General features: G+C 34.4%; 2 protein-coding genes and 1 long non-coding RNA gene across 6 annotated transcripts; 1 reads left to right on the top strand and 2 right to left on the bottom strand.

The window, feature by feature from the left end:
* Positions 1-1944: 1944 nt before the first annotated feature.
* CM2 (chorismate mutase 2) lies at positions 1945-4051 on the bottom strand. The gene is made up of 5 exons (XM_048117137.2): positions 3699-4051; positions 2751-2837; positions 2546-2692; positions 2378-2470; positions 1945-2297 (listed from the first exon to the last, which is right to left on the bottom strand). Exons 1-5 carry the CDS (start codon positions 3885-3887, stop codon positions 2076-2078), a joined length of 738 nt encoding a protein of 245 aa, XP_047973094.1. The 5' UTR covers positions 3888-4051; the 3' UTR covers positions 1945-2075.
* An 8051-nt stretch (positions 4052-12102) lies between these two features.
* Positions 12103-18287, top strand: LOC125213763 (pleiotropic drug resistance protein 1-like). 2 transcript variants are annotated; one of them, XM_048114490.2, is made up of 20 exons: positions 12103-12601; positions 12675-12795; positions 12880-13053; positions 13121-13280; positions 13386-13462; positions 13580-13724; positions 13796-14097; positions 14173-14454; positions 14548-14864; positions 14943-15103; positions 15196-15299; positions 15384-15534; positions 15606-15802; positions 15874-16206; positions 16297-16587; positions 16695-16912; positions 16991-17218; positions 17294-17465; positions 17536-17790; positions 17861-18287. In XM_048114490.2, the coding sequence occupies exons 1-20, from the start codon at positions 12258-12260 to the stop codon at positions 18116-18118; spliced, it is 4290 nt and encodes a 1429-aa protein (XP_047970447.1). In that variant the 5' UTR covers positions 12103-12257; the 3' UTR covers positions 18119-18287. The 2 variants fall into 2 exon arrangements, with proteins under 2 accessions (XP_047970447.1, XP_088925025.1); XM_089068899.1 differs by having other exon boundaries at positions 15196-15534.
* LOC148930928 (uncharacterized) lies at positions 12911-18702 on the bottom strand. 3 transcript variants are annotated; one of them, XR_016137244.1, is made up of 6 exons: positions 18496-18702; positions 14227-18102; positions 13790-14087; positions 13366-13399; positions 13142-13204; positions 12911-13042 (listed from the first exon to the last, which is right to left on the bottom strand). It is a non-coding gene; the product is annotated as an uncharacterized LOC148930928 (long non-coding RNA). The 3 variants fall into 3 exon arrangements; XR_016137243.1 differs by having other exon boundaries at positions 12921-13047; XR_016137245.1 differs by lacking the exon at positions 13366-13399 and having other exon boundaries at positions 12921-13047.
* Between the last annotated feature and the right edge of the window lie 6446 nt (positions 18703-25148).

The raw sequence follows: 25148 nt of genomic DNA, 5'->3' as shown, positions 1-25148 counted from the left end.
TCTTTCGCCCATCACTTTCAAAATTCTCACGTGCACGTGTTTCCACGACAAATTTAGATTATGATTAATCATTTGATTCCAATTTCCAACCTTAATACTGCTAATTAAAGCTCTAACGAATCTTCCTTCTCAAAAAGATACTACCTTTATTTGTAATTTAGTGAGATTGGGCAACTAATTTAACTAAAAACATCATGAACAATTAACTAATCTGATTCTATTATATCACAACAGTGTATTTATATGTAAATTGACACTTGAATGAAAATAAAAGGACCCAAAATTAAAGAATAACTATTTTCTTAATCTCAAATGTTACTTGTCACAAACCAATGAAACATTATTAGATTAATTTTAAGATATTGAACAGCTACGCTTTACCCAAACAGTAGCATCCTCGAAATATAAAAGCAGTCTTGTTTTTGTTTACAAGAAGTTGGTTGTTATATAGAGTGAACTACAAAAATGGTTCCTGAACTTTAAAAATATCGTCAGTAGTTCCTGAACTAAGAGTTTATCTCGAAATTGGTCCTTTTGGCTTTTTTTTGTACGAAAATACCCTTTGATATTATTTTGGGGGGTTTGGACAATTTGGTCTTTTTACACTTTTAACATTTTAAATCTGATATTATTTTAGTTATGTATTAACTTTGATATTATTTCAAAATTATCATTCTTCTTCCATTTTGTTATCCTTCACTGAATTTGTTTCTTTTTTATTTCAATATTAGATTTAATTTTATAAAATTAAATTTAATATTTAGATTTTTAAATATCAATAAATTTTTTTAGTGAAAACTATTAATTCATGGACACTATAAATATTGATTAAAACTATTAATTTTTGTTATTTAATATAATATTCAATTGAATTGAAGAAGTACAGAAAAATAATATTAATCATGATGGAAAAATAAGAGTTATTCTATTTAGCCTCCGTTCGGTTGTTATAATTGCTTGTGATTAAATATTATGAAGTTGACTAAAAATTTGATCCTACTTAAAATTTTATATAGGAGTATTTTTGTTGAAATTTTCTAGTAAATTTTGATTGTTTTCAAATTAATAAACGAAAATTATATTAGTCTTACATTAGATGCATATTTATTTCAGAATAAATTGTGTTATATAATCTATTTATGATTAAAGCTACTCCCTCCGTCCCACGTTACTTGAGTCACTTCTTTTTTGCACTCGTTTTGAAAAAATAATAATAAATAATTAAAGTGAAGAGAAAATAAAGTGAAAAAAAGAATAATATAGTTAAGACTCTTCTCTACATTATTCTCTCTCTTACTTTTTTTTTCTCTCCATTTTAACTATTTATTATTATTTTTCCAAAACGAGTGCAAAAAAAAAATGACTCAAGTAACGTGGGACAGAGGGAGTATTAAATATTGATTAAAACTAAGGCGTTGTCATACTTTATTGATTACATAGTACTATACACTATCAAATATTGATTATAATTATTGATTTTTGCTATTTAATAATTTTTATAATTAAAAAAATTTATTGATATTTAAAAATTAAAATTTAAAATTTTGTAAAATTAAATCTAATATTGAAATAAAGAAATAAAGTGAAGGATGACAAAAGGGAAAAAGGATGATAAATTTGAAATAATATCAAAGTTAGTACATAACTAAAATAATATCAGATTTAAAATGTTAAAAGTGTAAAAAGACCAAATTGTCCAACCTTTCAAAATAATATCAAAGAGTATTTTCGTACCAAAAAAAGCCAAAAGGACCAATTTCGAGATAAACCCTTAGTCCAGGGACTACTGGCGATATTTTTAAAGTCCAAGGACTATGGACGAGATAAACCCATAGTCCAGAGACCATTTTTGTAGTTAGCTCTATTATATATACCAATCATATAGTACTCCATATTTTTAATTGGTAATATAATAAGCAAGAAATAATTGATGTAGCACAAATCTAGGAGCAATAAATTAGACTTTATTTATTATTCCCACGAAATTAGAGTCACATAACAATCAAATGATGGTGATCAAGTGTTGAAGTTCATCAAGAATGAAACAGAGAGAAAAACAGAGTGGTGCAACTTAATCAATCGAGACGACGAAGAAGGTACTCGACTTGAACAAATTTAGTCAAAGGCATCACCCACTCCCCATAGAGTTGAGCAACCACTGCAGGTTTAACCTTATAGTTGCCACTTTCCGGATTCTCCACATCCTGCCCAAACACCATCGCCTTCTTCTCCACGCGCTTCTTGATCGCCTCTTCCACGCTCTCAAACGTCAATAACGCCATCAAACCTTCCCTGTCCTGCATTCCTCCAACTTTTTTAGTGTTACCATAAACATACAGTCAAAATATTGAAATGATCAAACCAAATAGTAGTATACCTTAGCAAGTATAGCCGGTGTATAGTCTTGAGGGGAGTCTCTGAATTTCACCTCAGCCACGAATTTCCCAAAATGAATCCTTCTCGAAAGAGCCTAAAAATGGTGTGATAAATTTTTTGCACATGAATTTATTACTAAAAGAGAATGCACTTTTAGTATTCATGTTACCTGCAAGCATGCTAGATCACTGGCTGCAGTGGTGGCGTAGTTCCCGTCGTCGCTGCCCTCAGCAGCAACGAGAGGGATCAGCGTCTTGAGGTAGTGATCGAAGATCTTTTCGTTTATGTTGATGGAAGCTCCCGAGGGATGCAAGACCTAAAATATATAAATCTCAAAGTGTTTTGAAGAGGTTTTGAATTGGATTAGTTCTTACAGGTTTGTGTTTAGGAGGAGGCAGCATAGGAGGAGGCAAACTATCTGGGAAGAACGCGTTTTCTTCCGGTGATATGTAACGACCAGCCTACAAACGGAATCATCGTAAGCTTAAGTAAAAATCCAGTGGTCCAGACATATTGACATAGTATATCTGGCCGATCATAACGACAGAAAACGAGAGAAAAAAAAGGAGGAAAAAGGGGTTTCTACTGAGTATTATAACTGGTTGGACGAATCATGTGTCAATATATTTACAAGTTGTTATAGAAATTATGTAACTATAATCACGAATACCAAATTTATAGTTTTAGGATATTTCAATTAGTTTTGCATAGAATGTTTAAGTTGTTTGAATATTTATTCTAAGCTAATGTCATATATAACTCTACTATTTTTGATCAGTTTATTAAGGATATTGGGGACACCTAGAATTTGCAATTGATAATTCCGGCTACTTCTAAAGTTAGTAATTTCAACTACAAGAAGAGTCGAAAAGTGTAGCATTATTTGAACGCAATAACACAAATTGAATTAAATAAAAATAAGATTTAAAGAAAGAAGATCCTCACGCATTAACAAAGCGGTAGTTGGCGTAAAGTCAAACTAATTATGCTCAATTTAAAACAAAGAATCATTTAAAAAGCATAATGCCAATTTCAAATTTTCACATTATTTTTTAATACTAACGACCATTAGCTTCAATTACAAGTGCATCCACTAAATAAATTAATAGTAGTATAGAAAGGTAATCAAACTCAAATTTGCAAGCATTATTGATTATCCTTTGAAATTCATTATTTTAATAGCACCATTATACATTTCCATACATTTCTTAATACATGAAACTTTTTTATTAGTAGTACGATTTTAGAAATTGAGTTAATGTGATCAATATCCAAAGAAAATTAGAAGTGGATAATCCAGTAGAAATTAAAGAGACACATACCTTAGCTTGAACAGCTTCGGATTGTTTGATGAAGAAGTGCAACAGTGAATTGATTGGATCGTACAAGCGTGAGTTGATTGGATATTTGGAGCGCTCAATGAGAGAGAAGATGATGGTGTCTTCCTGCCTCACCAGACTACTCCTCACTGCTTCCAGATTCACCAAGCTACCTTCTTCCATTTCACCCATATTATTACAACCAAATTTGAAAAAAACTATGACTGATTTCGGAAAAGGGGGATGTTTCGAAACCCTAAGCTAAATATATGGTTGGTTTTGTGTGTGTATTGAACTTAGTTAGATGCTGTAATGGCGATAATGAAAGAGAGGTGGAAAGTCAAAAGTGAAGGGTGCATTGCACTGCAGCTTGCTTTCGCTCTCTTTCATGGTCGTGCAATCCACGCAACCAACTAACTTAATTGATTACATGATTCCGTTTCTTTTCGGTACACGATTTAAGAAAAAATTATTAAGTGAGCTAAATAAAGAAAAAAACAAAGTAGGAAATGAAAAAGGTAGAGAGATAAAGCTAAAAGAATAAAATAAAAGAGAGTCAAATAAGTGAATTAATTTTTATTAAAATAAAATGACTCCACTGTTATGGAACGTATCAAAATGACTATATTATTATGGAGCGGATGAATACTATATTCCATAATAGAAGTTGTTTATGTAAGGCTAAATTCAAATCCAACACATTTTGTTGAAAAATATTGTGATGTCTCAACTTTCACAAATCACACTTGAGGTAGATTTCATTAGCCCGTGCATGTTGACTTGAGCCCCCATATCTTATCATATTTTATATATGTCCCCAAAATAGTATGAAAATCAAAATATACTACTAATGGATGCATTTCTTTTCGGCACGAAATTTAAGAAATTGTGTCAAAAGTGAGTTAAGTGAAGGGAGAATAAAGTAGGAAAGAAAAAAGGTAGAGAGATAAAGAGAGAATAAAGTTGGAAAGAGTAAAATAAGAGAGAAGAAAAGTTGGTGTTTTTTGCCAAAATAGGAAATGACTCAGCTACCGTTGGACAACCAAAAAAAGGAATACGATTCAGCTACGGAGGGACGGAGGGAGTATTAAGAAATGAATACAACAACAAAGGCAACAAATAATATTAAATAGTTAGCAGCCTAGCAGCAATGTGGATCTCCTACTCCAACACTACTACTTCATTCCTACTCCAACACTCACAACACAATAAAATAATATTATAAACATGTTGTGATGGTGGGATTTTATAATATTATTTTATTATGTTGGGAGTATTGGAGTAGTAATGAAGTATGAGTGATGGAGCAGGAGATTCTTTCCGAGGATAACTACTATAAATATATTACTATATCGATGTCTCTTTTGGACAGAAAAAATGGAGTTTTACTGTCAGCTGATTTCATAAGTTATACTCCTCCGTTCCATAGTAATAGAGACATTTCATTTTGCGCACTCGTTTTGAAAAAATAATTATAAATAGTTAAAGTGGAGAAAAAGTAAAGTAAGAGAGAAAATATTATAGATAAGACCATTCTCTATATTATTCTCTCTCTTATTTTACTTTTTCTCCACTTTAACCATTTATAATTATTTTTTCAAAACGAGTGTGCAAAATGAAATGTCTCTATTACTATGGAACGGAGGGAGTATGAAATATGAACAATAAATTTTATATTAGATGGAGTAATACATAGTCACTTCTCTGTTATAATTTTATAAACACCATCATATATGCTATGAAAGAACACTTAAACATACTATAAATATACGAAAATAGAGCACAAATAACATATAGTACTAATATATAATAAAATAAATGAGTTGATTGGGTAAAAACGAAAGTACCTGGTCTATAAAATGAGGCGTTGGCATTGGTAGTAGCAGTGTTTGTTCGAGAATAAGCCGTGACACTACATGAAAATATTACTATAAATAAAAACAAATTTGAGGCCATGGATTTATCCCTTACATTTCCACTTCTATACATGCTTCTAATGTGTAGTATATGCTTGCGCGTTGTGTTCGTGTAATGCATTGAATTTTTGGTTTTAATTGCAATCGTATCTTTCAATATTACCACACGTTATAAACATGGGACTTCCGCACTTTTCTACGGTCGGATTTTGATATCATTTCATTGGTTTATATCAAATCTAATCCTTATTTTCCTCTCTTAATGCATGAGAAAATTTGTGATATTTCAAAGTCAACACTCAATGATCCAAGGTCTTTTATTTTTAATCCTTGTTCACAAGGTTTAATTCCAAAACTTGGGATATCAATTTTCTACATTGTAATATGGTCTATATGAGATATTAGGAAGAGGTGGTTTTCCAAGGTCTTAGCCGAAAATGGGAGATAGAGCAAAAAGCTTTTACGGCGCCTCAGTGCGTGGACCCGAGGTGGTTTCACGATTTCCTCTTCTCGCCTGGAAAAACTCTTGATAATTTGAAGGAAATTAGAAAACGATCATAATGATGGAACAAATTTTTGGGGTTGAATCTGTTGCTGATGAGTAAGGTCTTAACGTTGGCTCTGAGCAACGGACACCTGATCACAATATGAGTTGACTCTCTCTTTGCGACCATGAGATTGAATATTTAATTTAACACAATTGTTCATTTATAAATAAATAAAAGAAATAAAATTTGCTCAACTGAACACAATTGCTCATTTAATTTTATACAATTTGGTCGCCCTTGAGATGCCCTAGTTTTGAATTTAGGTAATGAGGAACCCAAGTTTCATGGGCCGATATAATAGTCAACTATATTCTGAAGCCCAATTTGTTCCGTTGGGCCCCCATATTTTAAAACAATTATCTGAAATTAAAGTTGATTTTATTTTAATTTTATCGCAAAAAGTTAATTCGTATACATTCATTTCGCAACAAAGCACAAGCACCATTATTTTAATTTTTTTCCCCATTTTTAATTGGAGTCTCTTGACCTTAAATTCTACGTACTAGATTATTGTATATAGTAGCATCTACGTTCCATTAACTTATTTTATCTACTTTACTTCTAAAGTTAAATAATTCCATAAAATTCGTTTCATGTTGAAAAAGTTTTTAAATCTAGAAGTAAATAATTCCATAAAATTCGTTTCATGTTGAAAAAGTTTTTAAATCACGGACAGAAGGAAGGAGTATATATTTTCCTTACCATTCGTAATGTGGTGAATCAATAATTATGCACTGTATCAATATAGGCTCTGACATCGAGGAATTTGATTTATTAAATGGGCAATAAAATACAAATATCTTACAATAGGAAAAAAGGAAACGACGGCCATCTAGAAGCACATTAATTTTCACGAAGGCTAGGACTAGAACGTTAATTTTAAGTCTTCGAGAAGATATATTTTATAATCAAAACTCAAAGAAGATTGTAAACTCTAAATCCATTTTACTTTTCCTTTTATTTAATTTTTCACTTTTTAGTAATTCAAGAATTTCATTTCATTTATCCATGTACTAGCATGGGCATGTTAGGGTGCCACCACCTCTTAAAATAACATCATACCACCATTTCTAGCCAATCATTTGTATATGTGGACGAATAATAAGCTGTCACGTGGCAAAAAAAAAAAAAAAAATTGAAAAGAGACGGGCAGCAATGTGTTGGTCTTTAAACAGCAATTTTTCTTAAACATCAATATCGACACACTATACAACAATCTATAGATTGTTGTGTAGTGTTTGTAATATTGCTGTGTAGCGTTTATAATATTGCTGTATAAGCGGTGTCACGTTGTTATTTTAAGAGGGGTTGTCATTTTAACACAAACCTATGGAGTAGCATTTAGCATTTGCCCTTACCGATCTTTCAAATATTTAAGGCAGTCACGATCAAATATTTTTTTAAATTCTACTGAAGAAAATCAAGGTAAGTTTATACTTTTAGGTCTAGTTATGTCTCTTCTCACTATTCGTGAAATTCTTTTTTGTATTTAGGGGGTGTGGTATAATGAAATTGAAATTGTGCTAGAATTAAAATTAAATAATTAATACTAATACTTTTGTAGTACTATATAATAGTAGTACTCCCTCCGTCCCATATAATTTTATTACACACTTTGACCCAACACGGATTTTAAGAAATGTAATGGAAAGTGAGTTGAAATAGTTGGTGGGATGTGGGTCCTATTTTTAAAGTATTTGTTTTATAATAAAATGTGAGTAGGAATGAGTTAGTAGAATATGGGGTCCACTACCAAAAATGGTAAAAGTGAAATGGGTAAAATTATGTGGGACGGCCCAAAATGGAATACTGGGTAAAATTATGTGGGACGGAGGGAGTAATATTTTATTTCTGTATTCTTTATTTGTTTAGTAAGTTTAATACTAGTACTACTACTTTTAAAATATTACTACCTCGGTCCCCCAAAATTTGCTACACTTTGACCTGACACGGGTTTTAAGAAATGTAATGGAAAGTGAGTTGAAAAAGTTGGTGGGATGTGGGTCCTACTTTTAAAGTACTCCCTCCGTCCCGGAGTATTAGACTCACTTCTTTTGGACACATGATTTAAGGAATTGATATTTAAATAATTAAAGTGGAGAGAGTAAAGTATGAGAGAGGGAAAAAGTAGGGGAGAGAAGAGAGAAAAAAGTAGGTGGAGAATAAAATAAGATAAATGCTTTTTGCTAAAAAAGGAAATGAGTCTAATATGTTGGGACATATCAAAAAGGAAAGTTAGTCTAATACCTTGGGACGGAGGGAGTATTAGTTTTATAATAAAATGTGAGTAGGAATGAGTTAGTGGAATATGGGGTCCACTACCAAAAATGGTAAAAGTGAAGTGTACCAAATTTTCAGGGACGGACTGAAATGGTAATATGTATCAAATTTCCAGGGACAGAGGTAGTACTTTATACTATTAATTATTTAATTTTAATTCCATCATAATTTCAATTCCAATTTCATTATACCACCCACCCTAAATTAAAAAAATACTCCCTCCGTCCCATAAAAGTTGAGACAAAACTTTTGAGCACGGAGATTAAGAATTTATATTAAATAAATAGGAGAGATAAAAAAAGTAGGAGAGATAAGAAGAGTATAGTAAATGATGGAATAAAGTAAGAGTGATTAGATGTTTTGTCTTTTGTTAAAAAAGGAAATGACTCAACTTTGTTGGGACGGACTAAAAAGGAATACGACTTAACTTTTATGGGACGGAGGGAGTACTATTTTTTAAATTTTGCGTTGAATTTTAATTGAATGCTTATTTGTTTTAATGTGTACCGTGATGGATTTTTCAATTGAGATCTAGGTTGGAGTGCTATTAGAAATTGATGACTTTATAGATGGTTATTTAGACTTTCAAGTGCCTACTTCAACAATTTAATTGTGTGCCCACAATTCACAGCTGTAATTTAATTTCCAGTAGCGACATTAATTAATGATTTTCCGTCACCTCCTGCATATATGGTCCTATAGTTATGCATTTTTACCGTGTTCTAATCAAAATACATAGTTGAAATTGAATAAATGGTTGAAATTATCAACATCTACAGTTCTACACTACACAGACATGAAGCTAAAATAGAAAATAATGAATGGAATATATAATTATCGTGTCTGTGTCACCATCACATTAACAAAATAATTAGGAGTCCAATTGGGTTGTATCATTGTCACGCTCCCTTCGACCCATAGAAATAAGTCAATTGAGAATGTCACGGGTTTTAATACATAATTAGTAAAATAAGAGAGTAGGAGAAAAAATAGTTGAAATAATATAGTGGATAATGAGACCAATAAATAATAAAGTAAAAGCAAAAGAGACAAAGTTTTCATATAGATATGAGCTGTTTATATGAGACGAACGAAAAAGAAAATTCGGCCTATTTCTATAGGACGAATGAAATCTATCGTCACAAAATAATTTTGTTGTATTTATTTTTGGAAGTCTTTATTAGACTAACAGCAGGAAACCGTATTAAATAAGAGTTTAGTAACAAAGATAAAATATACTACTACTATTACATCTACATATATACACGTCTGCTACTAAGTATAGGGCTGCCACAAATTAAAAATGGCCTAACTCTGTGTTACCAATAATGCTGGTAAGTATTGTGGTAACAACACGCTGGTTGAAGAGCTAAGGAAAAGAATTATAGGAGAGTGAGATTTTAAGGAAAAGTGATAAATTAGATTCAATATTTTACTATATTGACTTTTTTTAATAGTGATCTTGGATCTTATGCAGTTTAACTTTCTTTTTACCATCCAAAAGAACCTTTAGAAAATCGAGAAATTAGCTAATATTTGCTCATTACAATTACTCATGAATTTTAAATAAAATAGTACTAATACGTCAATAGAAAATTAAATAAAGTCTACAAAACGACTAGGAAATACACTCAGACCCATTGGCTGAGATCTGCACGTATCATTCTCCTCCTCTTCGAAAACCAACTTGTCCTCAAGTGTGTATCGAGGAAAGCTACCTTTCACAAACTCGTACGACAATGTGTTGTGAAGTGGTGTAGGATAAGAATCATCCGGTGTTTATTACTTCCTCCGTCCCACTTTAGGAGTCCGGATCACTTTTCTACACTCGCGCGTTTTATAAAAATGATACTAATAAATAGTTATGGCATGTTGGGTAGGGGTGATAACTCATCTAAGGATGAAATTTTATGAACAATATCACCCCTACCAATGGTAGAGTAAGATAGAAAATAATCTTAGAGATTTCTTACTTTAGGAGTAGCATGTATGTGCATGCTATGATATTGGATTCACTTCAGCATAGTGCATATAGCAGAAAGCATGCTACATACCACATGAATTACAATATTTCCATAACTGGTTTTGCATTAATTGAAAACGATTACTCTTAACTGTTACATACAAAATATACAACGTTATGTTAATCACAGTCGTCTAATTTCCAAATCCTAAGAGATTGATATTTGGTCTTAGTTCTACATTAAGATATTGTTCGAAGTTGATTGCAACTTTTTACGTATAGTAGTATATCATATCACACTACCATAATTTGGGAAAATACTACATTTTCCCAAATTATGATGTGATAAAAATACTAAGTACTACATCAAACACAAGCAATATTTAAAACTAAAACTTCTTATTAAAGATAATCTTATGATGACTCAAATTAGAAACATCTAATCTTTCTTAAAAATCACTAGAGTAGAGGTCAAAATTCAAAACCCATAATAGAAAGAAAGAGAAACACTACAATGAAATACATCCCTGTATATAGATTATGAAAAAATGCTATGAAACTTTGCTTTCAAATAGTGAAAAATCAACCATGCATTTAGACTAAGGTTCACCAAATTAAATCCTACTCATTTAGCATGTTATGTCTACATTCTATTAATTACACCTCAGCTGCCAAGCGATCCAGAGAGATTATATTATTTTGAAAATAACAACTATAGTCTATTAGTAGATAATTATGTCCTACATAAATTTATCATTTACGATATATACTGCCTACTCGTAAAGAATGACATATATATGTATGTATATATCCACCCACTTAATTAACCCAAATATTTGTGATTAATTTGTGCCAATTAATGTCTAAGGACCTATTGTAATAGTGGAGGCGCCTAATCGCTACTAGCTCTTGCTTTTGTAAGTTTATTTGGTCGTAATTTTGAAGCTATTTATTTCTTGCCAACTTATTATGGCTAAATAGTAAACTAAAAGGTAAGGACAAAAATTGGCCTAAAGTTAGAGTGGTTAGTACATCATACAAGAAGCCAAAGGTCTCATATTCAAGTCTCATTTTGTTTATTTGCCAATAAGAAAAGGTTAGGACAAAAACCATATGTCGCATGATTCTATGCTATGTATGTCTTTTTTTTGGAACATAGAGATATAACCAGAACAGAGAATAAATAAAAAACAAAACAAAACGAATCATCATGTTGAAATACTTATCATGGCATTGTCAATTGTCATGGATAATACTATATGGTTGACAATAGTTTCTATTTCGAACAAGAAGTTAATTAATCATTTAAAAGCACATTCTTCAATGCAATAAAACTTAATAAATATCACAAAATTAAGAACACAAATTCTAATATGGGAAGGGTGAATTTCTGTATGTTTCCCATTGTGAGTATTATTTTTTCACGTGTAGTTAGGAATTCTTATTAATGAGTTGTTTAGTACACATTCTAGACTTAAAACAATCAACAAAGTTAGATAATCTACAAAATAGGCATTCGTTTCCAAAAAAATAATTAAAAGTTTAGTACACATTCTAGACAGTGTGTTCTAGAGGCAAAGTCAGATAATCTACAAAATAGGCATTCGTTTCGAAAAAAATAATTAAAAATCTAGAAGGAAATCATTAAATACAGTTTCATTTAAAAGTAGCATTTTCAAACTATAAGGCTATATAAAAAATTCATGACTCTAAACTTCCAAAACAAACTAGCCCCAGTTTCCAGCATGCAGATGTGTAACAATACAAGAAGATCATAATGTTTATGAAACAAAGCAAGTAGAAACACATCCTATCATCACCACCCAAAAAGAAAAAAAATAACTAGACTTGAGAAATGGAGATGGGAAGCATGAGAGGGAACAACAGGCCGAGCTCGACCTTGAGCATGAGCTTGAGGGAAGACAGCAAGCGGATATGGAGGGAAACGGATGATGGAGTGTTTAGGCGCTCAACACATGAAGAAGACGACGAAGAGGCCTTGAAATGGGCTGCCCTGGAGAAACTGCCAACTGTTGCTCGTCTCAGGAGAGGGATTCTTGTAGGATCAAAGGGCGCGCAGGATGTTGATGTTCATGATCTCGGAGACGAGGACAAGAAGAAGCTGGTGGAGAGGTTGGTCAGGAACGTGGAAATTGATAACGAGCAGTTCTTGAGAAGGCTCAGGAGCAGAATTGATAGGTAAAGAGATGGTTTTGGTTTTGGTTTTGATGAGTTTTGAATAATCAGAGTCATGACATATTTCGTTCTACAGAGTGGGAATTGAATTACCAACGATTGAAGTGAGGTACGAGCATCTGAATATCGATGCAGAAGCCTACGTAGCAAGCAGGGCTCTGCCTACTTTCATCAACTTCTACATCAACGCTTTCGAGGTAATATATGCCTTTCTTACAATCTTACCTTATCTCTGAATCTTCGAGTGTCTGAATTTGATCTGTGCTCCTCTTCATTCTTAGGGGATTCTGAGCTTTCTCCGTATAATTCCCAGCAGAAAGAAACCGTTTAGCATTTTGAAAGATGTCAGTGGGATCATCAAGCCCAGCAGATTGACCTTGCTTTTAGGCCCTCCGAGTTCTGGAAAGACGACCTACTTGCTGGCTTTGGCGGGAAGGCTTGATTCTGATCTAAAAGTAAATCAAACTTTTTCATGAATGCCAATTTAAAACAAACATGATTCTAATTGACATACATTACCAGTTTTCAGGAAGAGTGACTTACAATGGCCATGAAATGAATGAATTTGTGCCCCAAAGAACTGCAGCGTATATCAGCCAACATGATCTGCATTTAGGAGAATTGACGGTTAAAGAAACCTTAGCATTTTCGGCCAGATGCCAGGGAGTTGGCTCACGATATGGTTTGTAAAATCTCATAGCTGTACTCTATAGTCAAGGTTCTGAAATCAAAATTTTCGTTCTTGATATTATTTACTGTCGACTTACTGTCATTATGGCTCGGGCAGAGATGCTGGCAGAACTGGCAAGAAGAGAGAAAGTAGCAAACATTAAACCAGATCCTAATATTGATATGTTCATGAAGGTAAACCAAATTTACAATACATAGCTAGCTGTTATTGTTATCAATCCATAACACTTGAATTTACTCTATCAGTGTCAACGCAGAAACTTTCTAATGTTACTATTTGTGATAACGTAGGCCGCTGCCACAGAAGGAGATGAAGCAAATGTTGTTACAGAGTACATTCTTAAAGTTTTGGGGCTTGATATATGCGCTGATACTTTAGTTGGAAATGACATGTTAAGGGGGATTTCCGGAGGGCAGAAAAAACGCGTCACAACAGGTAAACTAACCAAACAAAGTGATCCACTAAGTAACACAAAATAATACAGAAAGCTATGGGAAAACCTGCAGGAGAAATGCTTGTTGGACCATCTAATGCACTTTTCATGGATGAGATATCAACTGGACTGGACAGTTCTACAACATATCAGATCATCAATATGCTTCGACAATATGTTCACATCATGGAGGGAACTGCTTGTATCTCACTCCTGCAGCCAGCGCCTGAGACATATGACCTGTTCGATGACATTGTGCTTTTGTCTGAGGGGCATGTTGTCTATCAAGGTCCTAGAGAACATGTGCTTGAATTCTTTGAATCCATGGGTTTCAAATGCCCTGATAGAAAAGGAGTGGCTGATTTCTTGCAAGAAGTAAGAAATGCAAAAATGTTATACACCACAAAAAACGTACGAAAGATTGATGATAAATCTACTAATATTATGCAGGTAACCTCAAAAAAGGATCAGCAACAATATTGGGCAGATAAGGAAAAGCCATACCAGTTCGTTTCAGGTAGAGAATTCGCAGAGGCATTTCAATCATCTGTCGTTGGTCGGAGGCTTGGGGAAGAGCTTGCAGTTCCATACGATAGGAGCAAGAACCATCCTGCTGCATTGACAACTAAAAAGTACACTCTCGGGAATAAGGAACTCCTGAAAGCCTGTGCTCAAAGAGAAATCTTGTGGACAAGGAGAAACTCATTTGTCTATCGCTACAAAATCTTCCAGGCAAGCATTTGCAAGCTAGACAGTAGTTTTACAATGGATTATATCAAATCAAATACTTCAGTGACATCGCCTTTCTGATAATTGTTTGTTCAGCTCCTCAGCATGGCAGCTGTATCCATGGGAATGTTCTTCCGAACTAGAATGTCTAAAGACAACATCACTGACGGAGGCATATACACCGGGGTACAATTTTTCTCAGTCATTATAGTCATGTTCAACGGAATGTCAGAGCTTGCGATGACAATTAGGAAGCTTCCTGTCTTCTACAAACAAAAGGATATGTTCTTCTTCCCCCCATGGATATATGGTCTTCCACCATGGTTACTGAGCATTCCGTTGGCCCTTTTTGAAGTTGGTCTATGGACAGGTTTAACTTACTATGTATATGGACTTGATCCAAATGTAGGAAGGTAACCAACCATACACAAATAAATTACTTTTGTTCATCTCCTTCAACTAAGATCAATGATACAGAATTTATAATGCAGATTTGTGAAGCAGTACCTCTTGCTCTTTTTCGTAAACCAGCTAGCAGGAGGACTATTCAGATTTATTGCAGCAGCAACAAGGAATATGATTGTAGCAAACACAATTGGCATGTTCTCTATGCTCGCGCTTTTTGCACTAGGCGGATTTGTCCTGGCACGAAGTATGAATTATAGATAAATTGTTCATTCACATCCATCTCACGTGAAATAGTCGGTCGTTGTCTCATTACGTTTATTTTGATTGGAAACACAGACAGTGTAAAGAAATGGTGGTTATGGGGTTACTGGTCCTCACCATTGATGTATGCTCAGAATGCAATTCTTGTTAACGAATTCACAGGACACAGTTGGAGTAAGGTTAGCAACACATCAATCATTGCTCTTAGATCATTACTAGCATTTGGTAAGAAAACTACTCACAATGATATGATGATTTTGCAGAAGATTAATGGGACTAAATTAGGTGTCCTTGTGATGGAGTCAAGAGGTTTCTTCCCAGAATCTTACTGGTATTGGATAGGATTGGGAGCTTGCATTGGATTCATGTTTTTATTCAACTTCGGCCACTTGATCTGTCTTACATATCTCGGTGGTAAGTTCTTTCTACTGTGTTTTCCTGATATTACACTCCAGCAACTAAAATATGGCCATAAAATACTGCAGCATATGACAAGAAACAAGCTGTATTACCAGAAGAAGATGAAGAGGGTGCCATCCGAGCTAGGGCTCAGGCTCAGGTTGGTGGAACCTCATCCACAGAAATAGAAGCCAATGCGAACCAGAGTAGGGGAATGATCCTGCCATTTGAACCGCATTCCCTTACATTTAATAACATCAGCTACGCAGTTGACATGCCAACAGTATGTTTGACTTCTAATGAAGATATCCATGTTTCCTTCAGAAAATAGTATGCTTATAGATCATTTTGCAGGAAATGAAAGCTTTAGGAGCAAATGAAGCTAAACTGGTACTCCTGAAGGAAGTAAGCGGGGCGTTTAGGCCAGGTGTTCTTACTGCTTTGATGGGTGTTAGTGGAGCTGGTAAAACTACATTGATGGATGTATTAGCCGGGAGAAAAACAGGAGGATATATTGAAGGAGACATCAAAATCTCTGGTTATCCAAAGAAACAGGAAACGTTTGCCCGGATATCTGGATATTGTGAGCAGAACGACATCCATTCTCCAAATGTCACGGTCCATGAGTCACTCACTTACTCAGCTTGGTTGCGCTTGCCAGCAGAAGTGGATGTAAAAACTAGAAAGGTCAACAGTTATACTTTTATGCATAGTTCTGTAGATTACACTTAAAACGATTCTTTTATGAGGCTTATGAGTAGATCAACTATCCAACAGATGTTCGTTGAAGAGGTGATGGAACTTATAGAACTTAACTCATTGAGAGGAGCAATAGTTGGGTTGCGTGGGGTTACTGGTCTCTCAACTGAGCAGAGAAAACGACTGACAATCGCAGTTGAACTTGTAGCTAATCCTTCAATCATATTTATGGATGAGCCAACATCTGGGCTTGATGCAAGGGCTGCTGCAATTGTGATGAGAACAGTCAGAAACACGGTGAACACAGGAAGAACAGTGGTATGCACTATCCATCAGCCAAGCATCGACATATTTGAAGCATTTGATGAGGTATGCCCCATATGAAAAGTTAAACCTACAAATCCAATTTTACATATATACTACGGTGAGAAAACATTGTTTTGTTTACATGAACTCTCATCCAATGGTTTTGGCAGCTGTTTTTGCTGAAAAGGGGAGGTGAAGAGATATATGTCGGGCCACTGGGCCGCAACTCGAGCCATATGATCAACTACTTTGAAGCAATAGAAGGAGTAGCAAAGATTAAAAATGGATATAATCCAGCTACCTGGATGCTTGAAGTCACTTCTTCTGCACAAGAGCTTCAATCGGGATCTAATTTTGCGGATCTTTACAAAAATTCAGACTTGTACAGGTACTAAAAAATATGAATATATTTGGGGACTATTGTTGCTATGACAAGCTAATAATCTTCTACTGTACAATTCTGTAGGAGGAACAAAGCCCTGATCAATGAATTGAGCGTCCCTCGCCCTGGCACAAAAGATCTATATTTCCCCTCGCAGTTTTCTCGATCCTTCCTCACTCAATGCAAGGCTTGCTTATGGAAACAACACTGGTCCTACTGGAGAAATACCGCATACACAGCAGTCAGATTTGTTTTCACAACCTTCATAGCCCTTATGTTCGGCTCAATGTTCTGGGATCTCGGCTCCAAAACGTAAGTCACTAAAGAAACTTTTGATATTTCAGAAAACTATGCCATTATTTTCATGCTCATTATACCATATTGCAGGGACAATCAACAAGACCTCTTAAATGCCATGGGTTCAATGTACTCTAGCATCAGCTTCTTGGGGTTCCAATACGGCTCGACAGTCCAGCCAGTAGTTTCCATTGAACGGACAGTCTTTTACAGAGAAAAGGCAGCAGGAATGTACTCAGATCTACCATATGCGCTCTCGCAAGTGAGTATTCACAAACATGAGTTACCTCTGAAGTTTGGAGATACTTAAGAGCCCCTTTTTTCTGTTGCAGGTCCTCATTGAGATTCCATATGTCCTTGTTCAATCCATTTTATATGGCCTTATTATCTATGCAATGATTGGATTCGATTGGAATGCTGAGAAATTCTTCTGGCTCTTGTATTTCCTTTTCATCACATTGCAATTCTATGTTCTATACGGCATGATGGCTGTGGCAGTATCTCCTAATCAAACTGTAGCCAACATTAGCTCTTCTTTCTTCTATGGACTGTGGAATCTCTTCTCGGGCTTCATCATCCCACGCCCTGTAAGTTACAGAAATGTTTTTCAGTTATTCTGAATGTTAACGGATAACTAACTGCTTCTGCAAATGACAGGCTATGCCTGTGTATTTTCGATGGTACTACTGGTTATGCCCCACGGCTTATAGCTTGTATGGTATGCTTGTTACTCAATTCGGGGAAAACCAGAATCTGATGGCTTCTGGGGAAACTGTTGAACAATTCTTGAGAAACTACTTCGGCTTCAAACACAGTATGGTGGGATTCGTGGCATCCATGCTTCTCGTGTTCGTCATCGCTTTCACTTTAATATTTGCATTTGCAATCAAGATGCTCAACTTCCAGAAAAGATAACTTAGTATCAGAGTCCTCAAACTATAGTATTAGTATTTCAACAAAACTTTTCTTGGTTAAAGCTGCATTTCCTTTTAAATATCTTCAATTTCACTACTATCCACTCTTGTACAAATAAAAACATTGCAGACAAGACTTATTCAAACAAATCTACAAGCTTGATTCTTTATTTGTTGGTTCAGTTTAAGACCAGCATGATAACACATTTTTACAGCAATAATCTATTCAAAATCGAAACCTAACTTCCCAAATCACCTATTGCAGCTCAAACGAGTTATAATGTCAACCAGTTTGCAATTAAAAAATGCAAGAAACCAGCACACCAAACATTATGCAATAAAACTGTTATTATTTCGCTAATAAAAAGACAAACGTACTGCAATGGAGCCACAGATTCACTATTTGTCGTCGCCTGGTAAAAGAATTGAAAAATTAAGCCCAATTGGGGAATTGCGGACGGTAATTAGGGCATACGACTACAGTTTGGGAATTAGGGCAGAGCAAACGTCGTCGTTCCATACCCCTTTGTTTTGTGAAACAGTGGCCTACTTTTGCAAAATGACACAAGATTTTTTGGAAATATTATTTTGTGTATAAGAGAAAGCTTTGGCTTTTATTAATAAAAGAAATGTGACAAGAGAGTATGATATTATTAGGTGATCGAGATAGTACAATTCAAGGAGCCTAGTATTGGTGTGGGCTTTTAGTCAGACCTCAAGCCCAACTAATTGTTTCAGGAGCTGAAATAAGTTGATAAAAGTATAATCGACTAATGGGAATCTTAGTTATTAAAGACAAATATATTTGCCCGAACTTGCTCTTGCAAAATATTTCGATAACCCAATAAACTCAACAAAAATTGAAATAATAAAAGTGATGGAAAAGAAAGAAGATAAAAGTGTTATGATTTAAATAAATGCTTGGAACATATGAATTTTTTATAAAATAATGAAGATAACCCAAGGCAACTTTCATCAAAGCAAAGAATCTGATGGCTCTACAAAACTAGCAACACAAAAACTAGTAAAGCATACCTTAACATTCAACCTAAGTCCGACAATAGATTGGAATGCAACCACAAGGGATTTTGGATAAACCTTTAAACATGAAGGGGGTGCTCAAATTTGAGACTTTGTTCTACGATATCATTCCAAAGCTGCCATGGAAAACCCCTAACATGTCAATTTTATACTATGGGTGAAAAAAAGAGCAAAATAAAACAATTCTTAGTCAAAAGTCATATCCCGGGAAAAACGCCCGACCGTGCGTTTCCCACGGCTCATTTTGCCGCCCACGTGAAGTTTCGGGACAAAAAACGGATATTTTGACTAAAACGCCCGACAGCGCATTTCTTTCTGCATTGCGCGACTTTCTTAGAACGACCATAACTATCTCATCCGGGCTTCGATTGAGGCATGCAAGGTACCCGCGCAAAGCTCTTTTGACGATGAAGACAATGGTGATCTTTCAATATCATTTGTACTTCAGATTGATATGGAGATTGATGTTTGAAATGGACTCCAGCTCCGATTTGGCTCATCGTATGGCTTCACTTTTCCTACCTTGGTTTGGCGCTTCCGAAATTTACATCAGTGACTCTTTTGTTTATTTTGATTGATAGAAATTTAGAGATATCCCACAAAAATTGATAATTTTTATCATTTGAACTAATCTTGATTAGATTCGTATCTTTAAGTGTGAAATTGGAGAAATCACAGTATGAAAAATTAATATATATAAAAAAAAAAAGACATTCATATATCTTATCAATCATGAAAAGTATACACTTAGTAATACTTTTGAAATCCATGTAACGGGCTACTAAATCCAGCCAAACTTTTTGCGAGGTGTTCATACATCAGTCTTACCGATTTTCTTTCGAGTTCATTTAAGTAAAATTTGTCGGCTAAATCTATAATTGGGGATATCACATACCGATTGCTATTTTCTATGATTTGAGTTAATGTTGCTTATACTTATATCTCACTGAAAGAGTGAGGTTGGAGAAATTATATTTGTAAGAATTAAGAAAAAAAACTCAATTTCCCATTCCAATTTGAGAATATAATATTTCCTTCGTTTTACGATATGAGTTATATTGAATATAGGCACGCATGTTTTAAGAAATATAAAGAATAATGGATTAGAAAAGTTAGTAGAATATGAGGTCCACTTTTTTATATTGTTCTTATAATGTGGAATCTACTTATCATTTATGATAAAAGTGAAATGTGATTCTTACTATAAGACGGACTAAAATAGCAAAATGTGACTCATATTGTGGGACATAAGGAATATATCTAGTCTAGGGGTGGCAAATCGTGCATGTTGTGTCGTTATCGTGTCGACATGATAACAACACGACACGAAAACGACCAATTAAACTCCAAACACGAACACGAACACAACCCGCTACTCTCAGACACGAACACGACACGAACCTATTAACGACACGAACCACTTCGGGTCAACACGACACGATAACAACAAATATATGACACGACACAATAACGACACTATAATAATATTATTATAATGTATAAATATTACTTTCTTATATTAAATTTAAAATTTAAATTTTAAAATTTAAATTTTTTAAAATATATAAAAAATAATAATATTATAATATATTTATATTATTTCTTAATGTGTAACATAAACACGACACGAAGTTTTCGTGTCGTTATCATGTCGACACGATAAGGACACGAACCCAATAAGGCTTGACACATACCCATTAATTTTTATAGATTCGTATCGTGTTATCGTGTCGTGCCAAAAATTATTAGTCCTAATATCTCTACTATTAGAATTTCACTTTTCACTTAGCACTTGCATTTTCGATGGAGCCAATTTTTTCGATCAATTTCGTTTGTGCACATTTCATTTTTCTTTGTCATTATTCATATGTGAAAACCACCACCACCGAAACAAAACACATTTAACATGACATATGTAAAAACTAGGTTGTTTTTAATAGTGGTCGGCAAAACTTAGGCAAAGTAGGTGTACAAAATAAATGCAACTAAAGATGAATAAAATGGAACTATATTTAGTGCTTTTTTAGAAGAGTGATGCTAAATGGTAGGGATGTCAATGTAGCCCGCAACCCGTGGGCTGGCCCGAATAACTCGCCAAATTTATAGGGTTAGGGCTGGAAATTTCCAGCCCGATAAAATTAAAACCCGATTAGCCCGCACCCGATTAACCCGCGGCCCGTTAGGGCCAGACCCGAAAACCGATGGGCTGGCCCAAAAACCCGATAAAATTTCTATTATTCTATTTTTTACTCCTAATTTGACACTTCATTGGTAACTAAAAACATAATTTTCAATTTTTTATATTAAATATACAAATTATATATTGAATATTTATTAATATAATAATTGATAAATAAATAAAAAACTTCAAATTCACTTAAAAAAATTATTTAATTTTCTAATATATGCATTAAAATTTCACGATATATCTCAAATATTAGTATTTGATCATGTTTTTGATTGAGTTTGAGCATATATCTCAAATTTATCATAATTAAATATTTTACATTTTATGAATATAACTAATTTTCATCATTATTTGTTGGATTGATCGCTTGTTAATCTTATCGGTAGCAACCCGATTAACCCGCCGGGCTAGCCCGAAACCCGAACTTTTAGGGTTAGGGTTGAACTTTTATAACCCGAAAGAATTCACAACCCGGTTAGCCCGCACCCGATTGACCCGTAACCCGAGTAGGGCTGGCCCGAAACCCGGTGGGCTGGCCCGATTGACATCCCTACTAAATGGCCACATTATGGCTGGCCATAATCAGTTTTTTATTTTGAAAACTGAGTCATTTAATGCAAATTAAAAGTATCAAAATTTCCAAGACTATTCTACCCCTTCCCTTAATTCATCCAACTTCCTTATCCTTCTATAAAATGTAGAACGCTTTATACTTATCACTATTTCTTTTCTTATTTTTAGGATTTTTATTTTAAAAAGTTAACAGTATTAAGGAAATGTTGTATAACATAATGTTATCATTAAATATTTAAATCCTTTTAATGTACATGTCTTAAGTGTAGTGTCACGTTTTGCACTAATAATTAAATAAGTAGTAATACTAATAGTATGATAAATCAGTGTAAATTTAATGATATAAAGTGAAATTTAAAGTTAATATTTGAAATTGATGATAATTTTAAAATAATGTTATGGCACTACGATAAAGTCTACGAAAATAGCAAAAAATTAATAAATAATGATAATAATAATAATATATTATTATTATTATTATTATTATTATAATTAATATCTAATACGGAGTATCAATTTATATTTATATTTTTTTACTCTAATTGATTGAGCGAATATCCAGTCGTTTATTTTTACCAATTGATCTAAAAAGTCCTCAATAATCAATTTGAATCAATCAATTTTATTTCTAATTGATTTTTCAATTTAAGTTAAATTGATAAATCTAAGGTTAGATCCACTTAATTAATTGATCTTCAACTTTTTCCCACTTTATGCCCCATAATATATTATGGGAATTGATATTAATGCGTATAATAAATATATATTATATAAATTTATAATTAAATATATTAACTAATGACATTTTGCTACACGGTATCAAACTATAGTCGTTCTTAATATGAAGTATGAACTCGTGGTGCTATATAGCAGTCGGTAATTTTGATAATCATAACATTAAATCATGATAGAAATTTGTATTACTCATTTGATATAGTATATTTATTTATCTACTACTTATTCTTATTATTGTTTTTAGAAGTGAAATTTGTTATAATATAATTATAATTATATGGTTAGCCGTTAGAGTGTATCTATCTTGGCGTAATAATTACAGTAAATGTTATTCTTTCCTTTCCTTTAGATACTTACTTAATTTTTAGAACAAAGTTTAAAAAATAATATATAATGTGTTAAGGAATAGATAATAAAGTAAAAGATAAAAAAACATAAAAAATTAATAAAAAAAGAGTAAAGTAAGAGATGAAATAAATTAAGAGTGTAAAATAGAGTATTTTTTATAACATATAATAAAATTGACTTAACTATAGTGGAACTTCCCTAAATGAAAAAACGTCTTAGTTATAAAGGGAAAATTTTAATATATGCAATAAACGTACACACTTCATTAGTTCAAGATTAATTATGTAGGACTTTAAAGATCCGATAATAATTATTTTTGGGAAATAGAGTTGTAGTTAATATAGAGGGAGATTTATTTTAAATATATATATGAAGTGAAATGCATATCTATTCCCAAATTAAAGGAGAAGGGTGATTAAGTAAAAGTACCTGAGCACTAACTAAAACTATTATTTTATTATATTACTTTTTGCATCTATTTACTAAAATGCCACCGTGTGGCCAGCCACATTATGGCCGCATAGCATTATTGTTTTTAGAATTGACTAAAAAAAATCTCGTGTTATTGTTTGAGCATCCATAATGAGTTTAGGCTAGCCATAGGATAGCCACAAACTCCTCCTGCCACATCATTAGCACTAAAATTTCTCCTGCTACATCATCAGGACAAGCAACTGGACAAGCAATAGACTAGCTATAGACTAGCCACAACAATCTAAATTAAAAAACAACTAAATTTACGGAATTAAACATAAAATACAGAATTAAATTTATGACACATATACGGGAAAATTCATTAATTTCATTAAAATAAAAAAAAATACATAAAATAAAAAACACTATTGTCATGCAGTCCTCCGCGCCCACAACTCTTCAATTAAATCCTTTTGGAGTTGAATATGAGCAACCACTTGGCGCATGTCGGCATGTACCTGGAGGCGGCCGATTTCATCGTGAGGTACCCCCCTTCGTACGTTGGGGGTGGCCACGCCGTGGCTTGGACCGGCTTCATCGTCATTGGCCCAACTAGTCAGTTGTACACCTTCATCTTCGACTATCATGTTGTGCATGATAATAAAGGCGTATATTATAGAAGCAATGTAGTCGACATGCCACAAACGCGTTGGACCCTTAACCGCCGCCCATCGAGCCTGGAACACACCAAATGCGCGCTCCACGTCCTTGCGCGCCGACTCCTGCCGTTTCGCAAAGTAGGCCTTCCTGTCCTCATTTGCGCCTGTGATCGTCTTCACAAAGACGGGCCACCTAGGGTATATTCCGTCCGCCAAGTAGTAGCTCATATCATGCCGGTTGCCGTTGGTGACAAAACTGATGGTCGGACCGACGCCCTGGCACTGCTCGTTGAAAAGGAGCGACGAGTTGAGGACGTTGAGGTCGTTGTTCGATCCGGCTATCCCAAAATACGCATGCCAAATCCACAGCTAATAATCAGCTACGACCTCGAGGATCATAGTGGGATTCTTTCCCTTGTAGCCGGTGGTGTGGGACCCCTTCCAGGCAGCGGGACAGTTCTTCCACTCCCAATGCATACAATATATGCTACCTAACATCCCTGGGAATCCATGCTTCTCCCCGTGCATCTGCATCAGATCCTGACAGTCTTCCGGGGTAGGGCTTCGAAGATACTGGTCCTTGAATATTTCAAAGACGCCCTCACAGAAATACTTCAGACACTTCAGGGCAGTCGTCTCACCGATGTGGAGGTACTCATCCCACATGTCTGCCGCGCCTCCGTAGGCCAACTGCCTGATTGCCGCAGTGCACTTTCGAATAGGGGTGTGGCCGGGTCTGCCAGCCGCATCGTGCGTGAAGCGGATACACATATATCGACGCTCCAAAGCGTCAACGATACGCATAAACAGCTCACTGTGCATCCTAAAACGCCGCCTGAACAGGTTGGCCCCAAACCGCGGCTGCTCTGTGAAGTAGTCGTCATATAGACGCTGATGTGCAGCTACGTGATCCCGATCAATCACTGCTCGGCGGTGGACAATGGGTCGAGGTCGAGGTACCGCGGGCTGCAAAGCCCTTTGTATCAGCCGGTTCATCTCACCGTACGTATAGGCCTCCAATGCTTCGTTCATTTGCCATTCATACTCCTCAGCATCCCCACCACTACTACCAC

This window comes from Salvia hispanica, chromosome 3 (assembly GCF_029641045.1).
Source record: "Salvia hispanica isolate PSC_SH4W2 chromosome 3, Shi_PSC_v1, whole genome shotgun sequence".
Lineage (NCBI taxonomy): Eukaryota > Viridiplantae > Streptophyta > Magnoliopsida > Lamiales > Lamiaceae > Salvia > Salvia hispanica.
The sequence above is the reverse complement of the archived record's forward strand: the minus strand, read 5'-3'. Positions and strand labels throughout refer to the sequence as shown.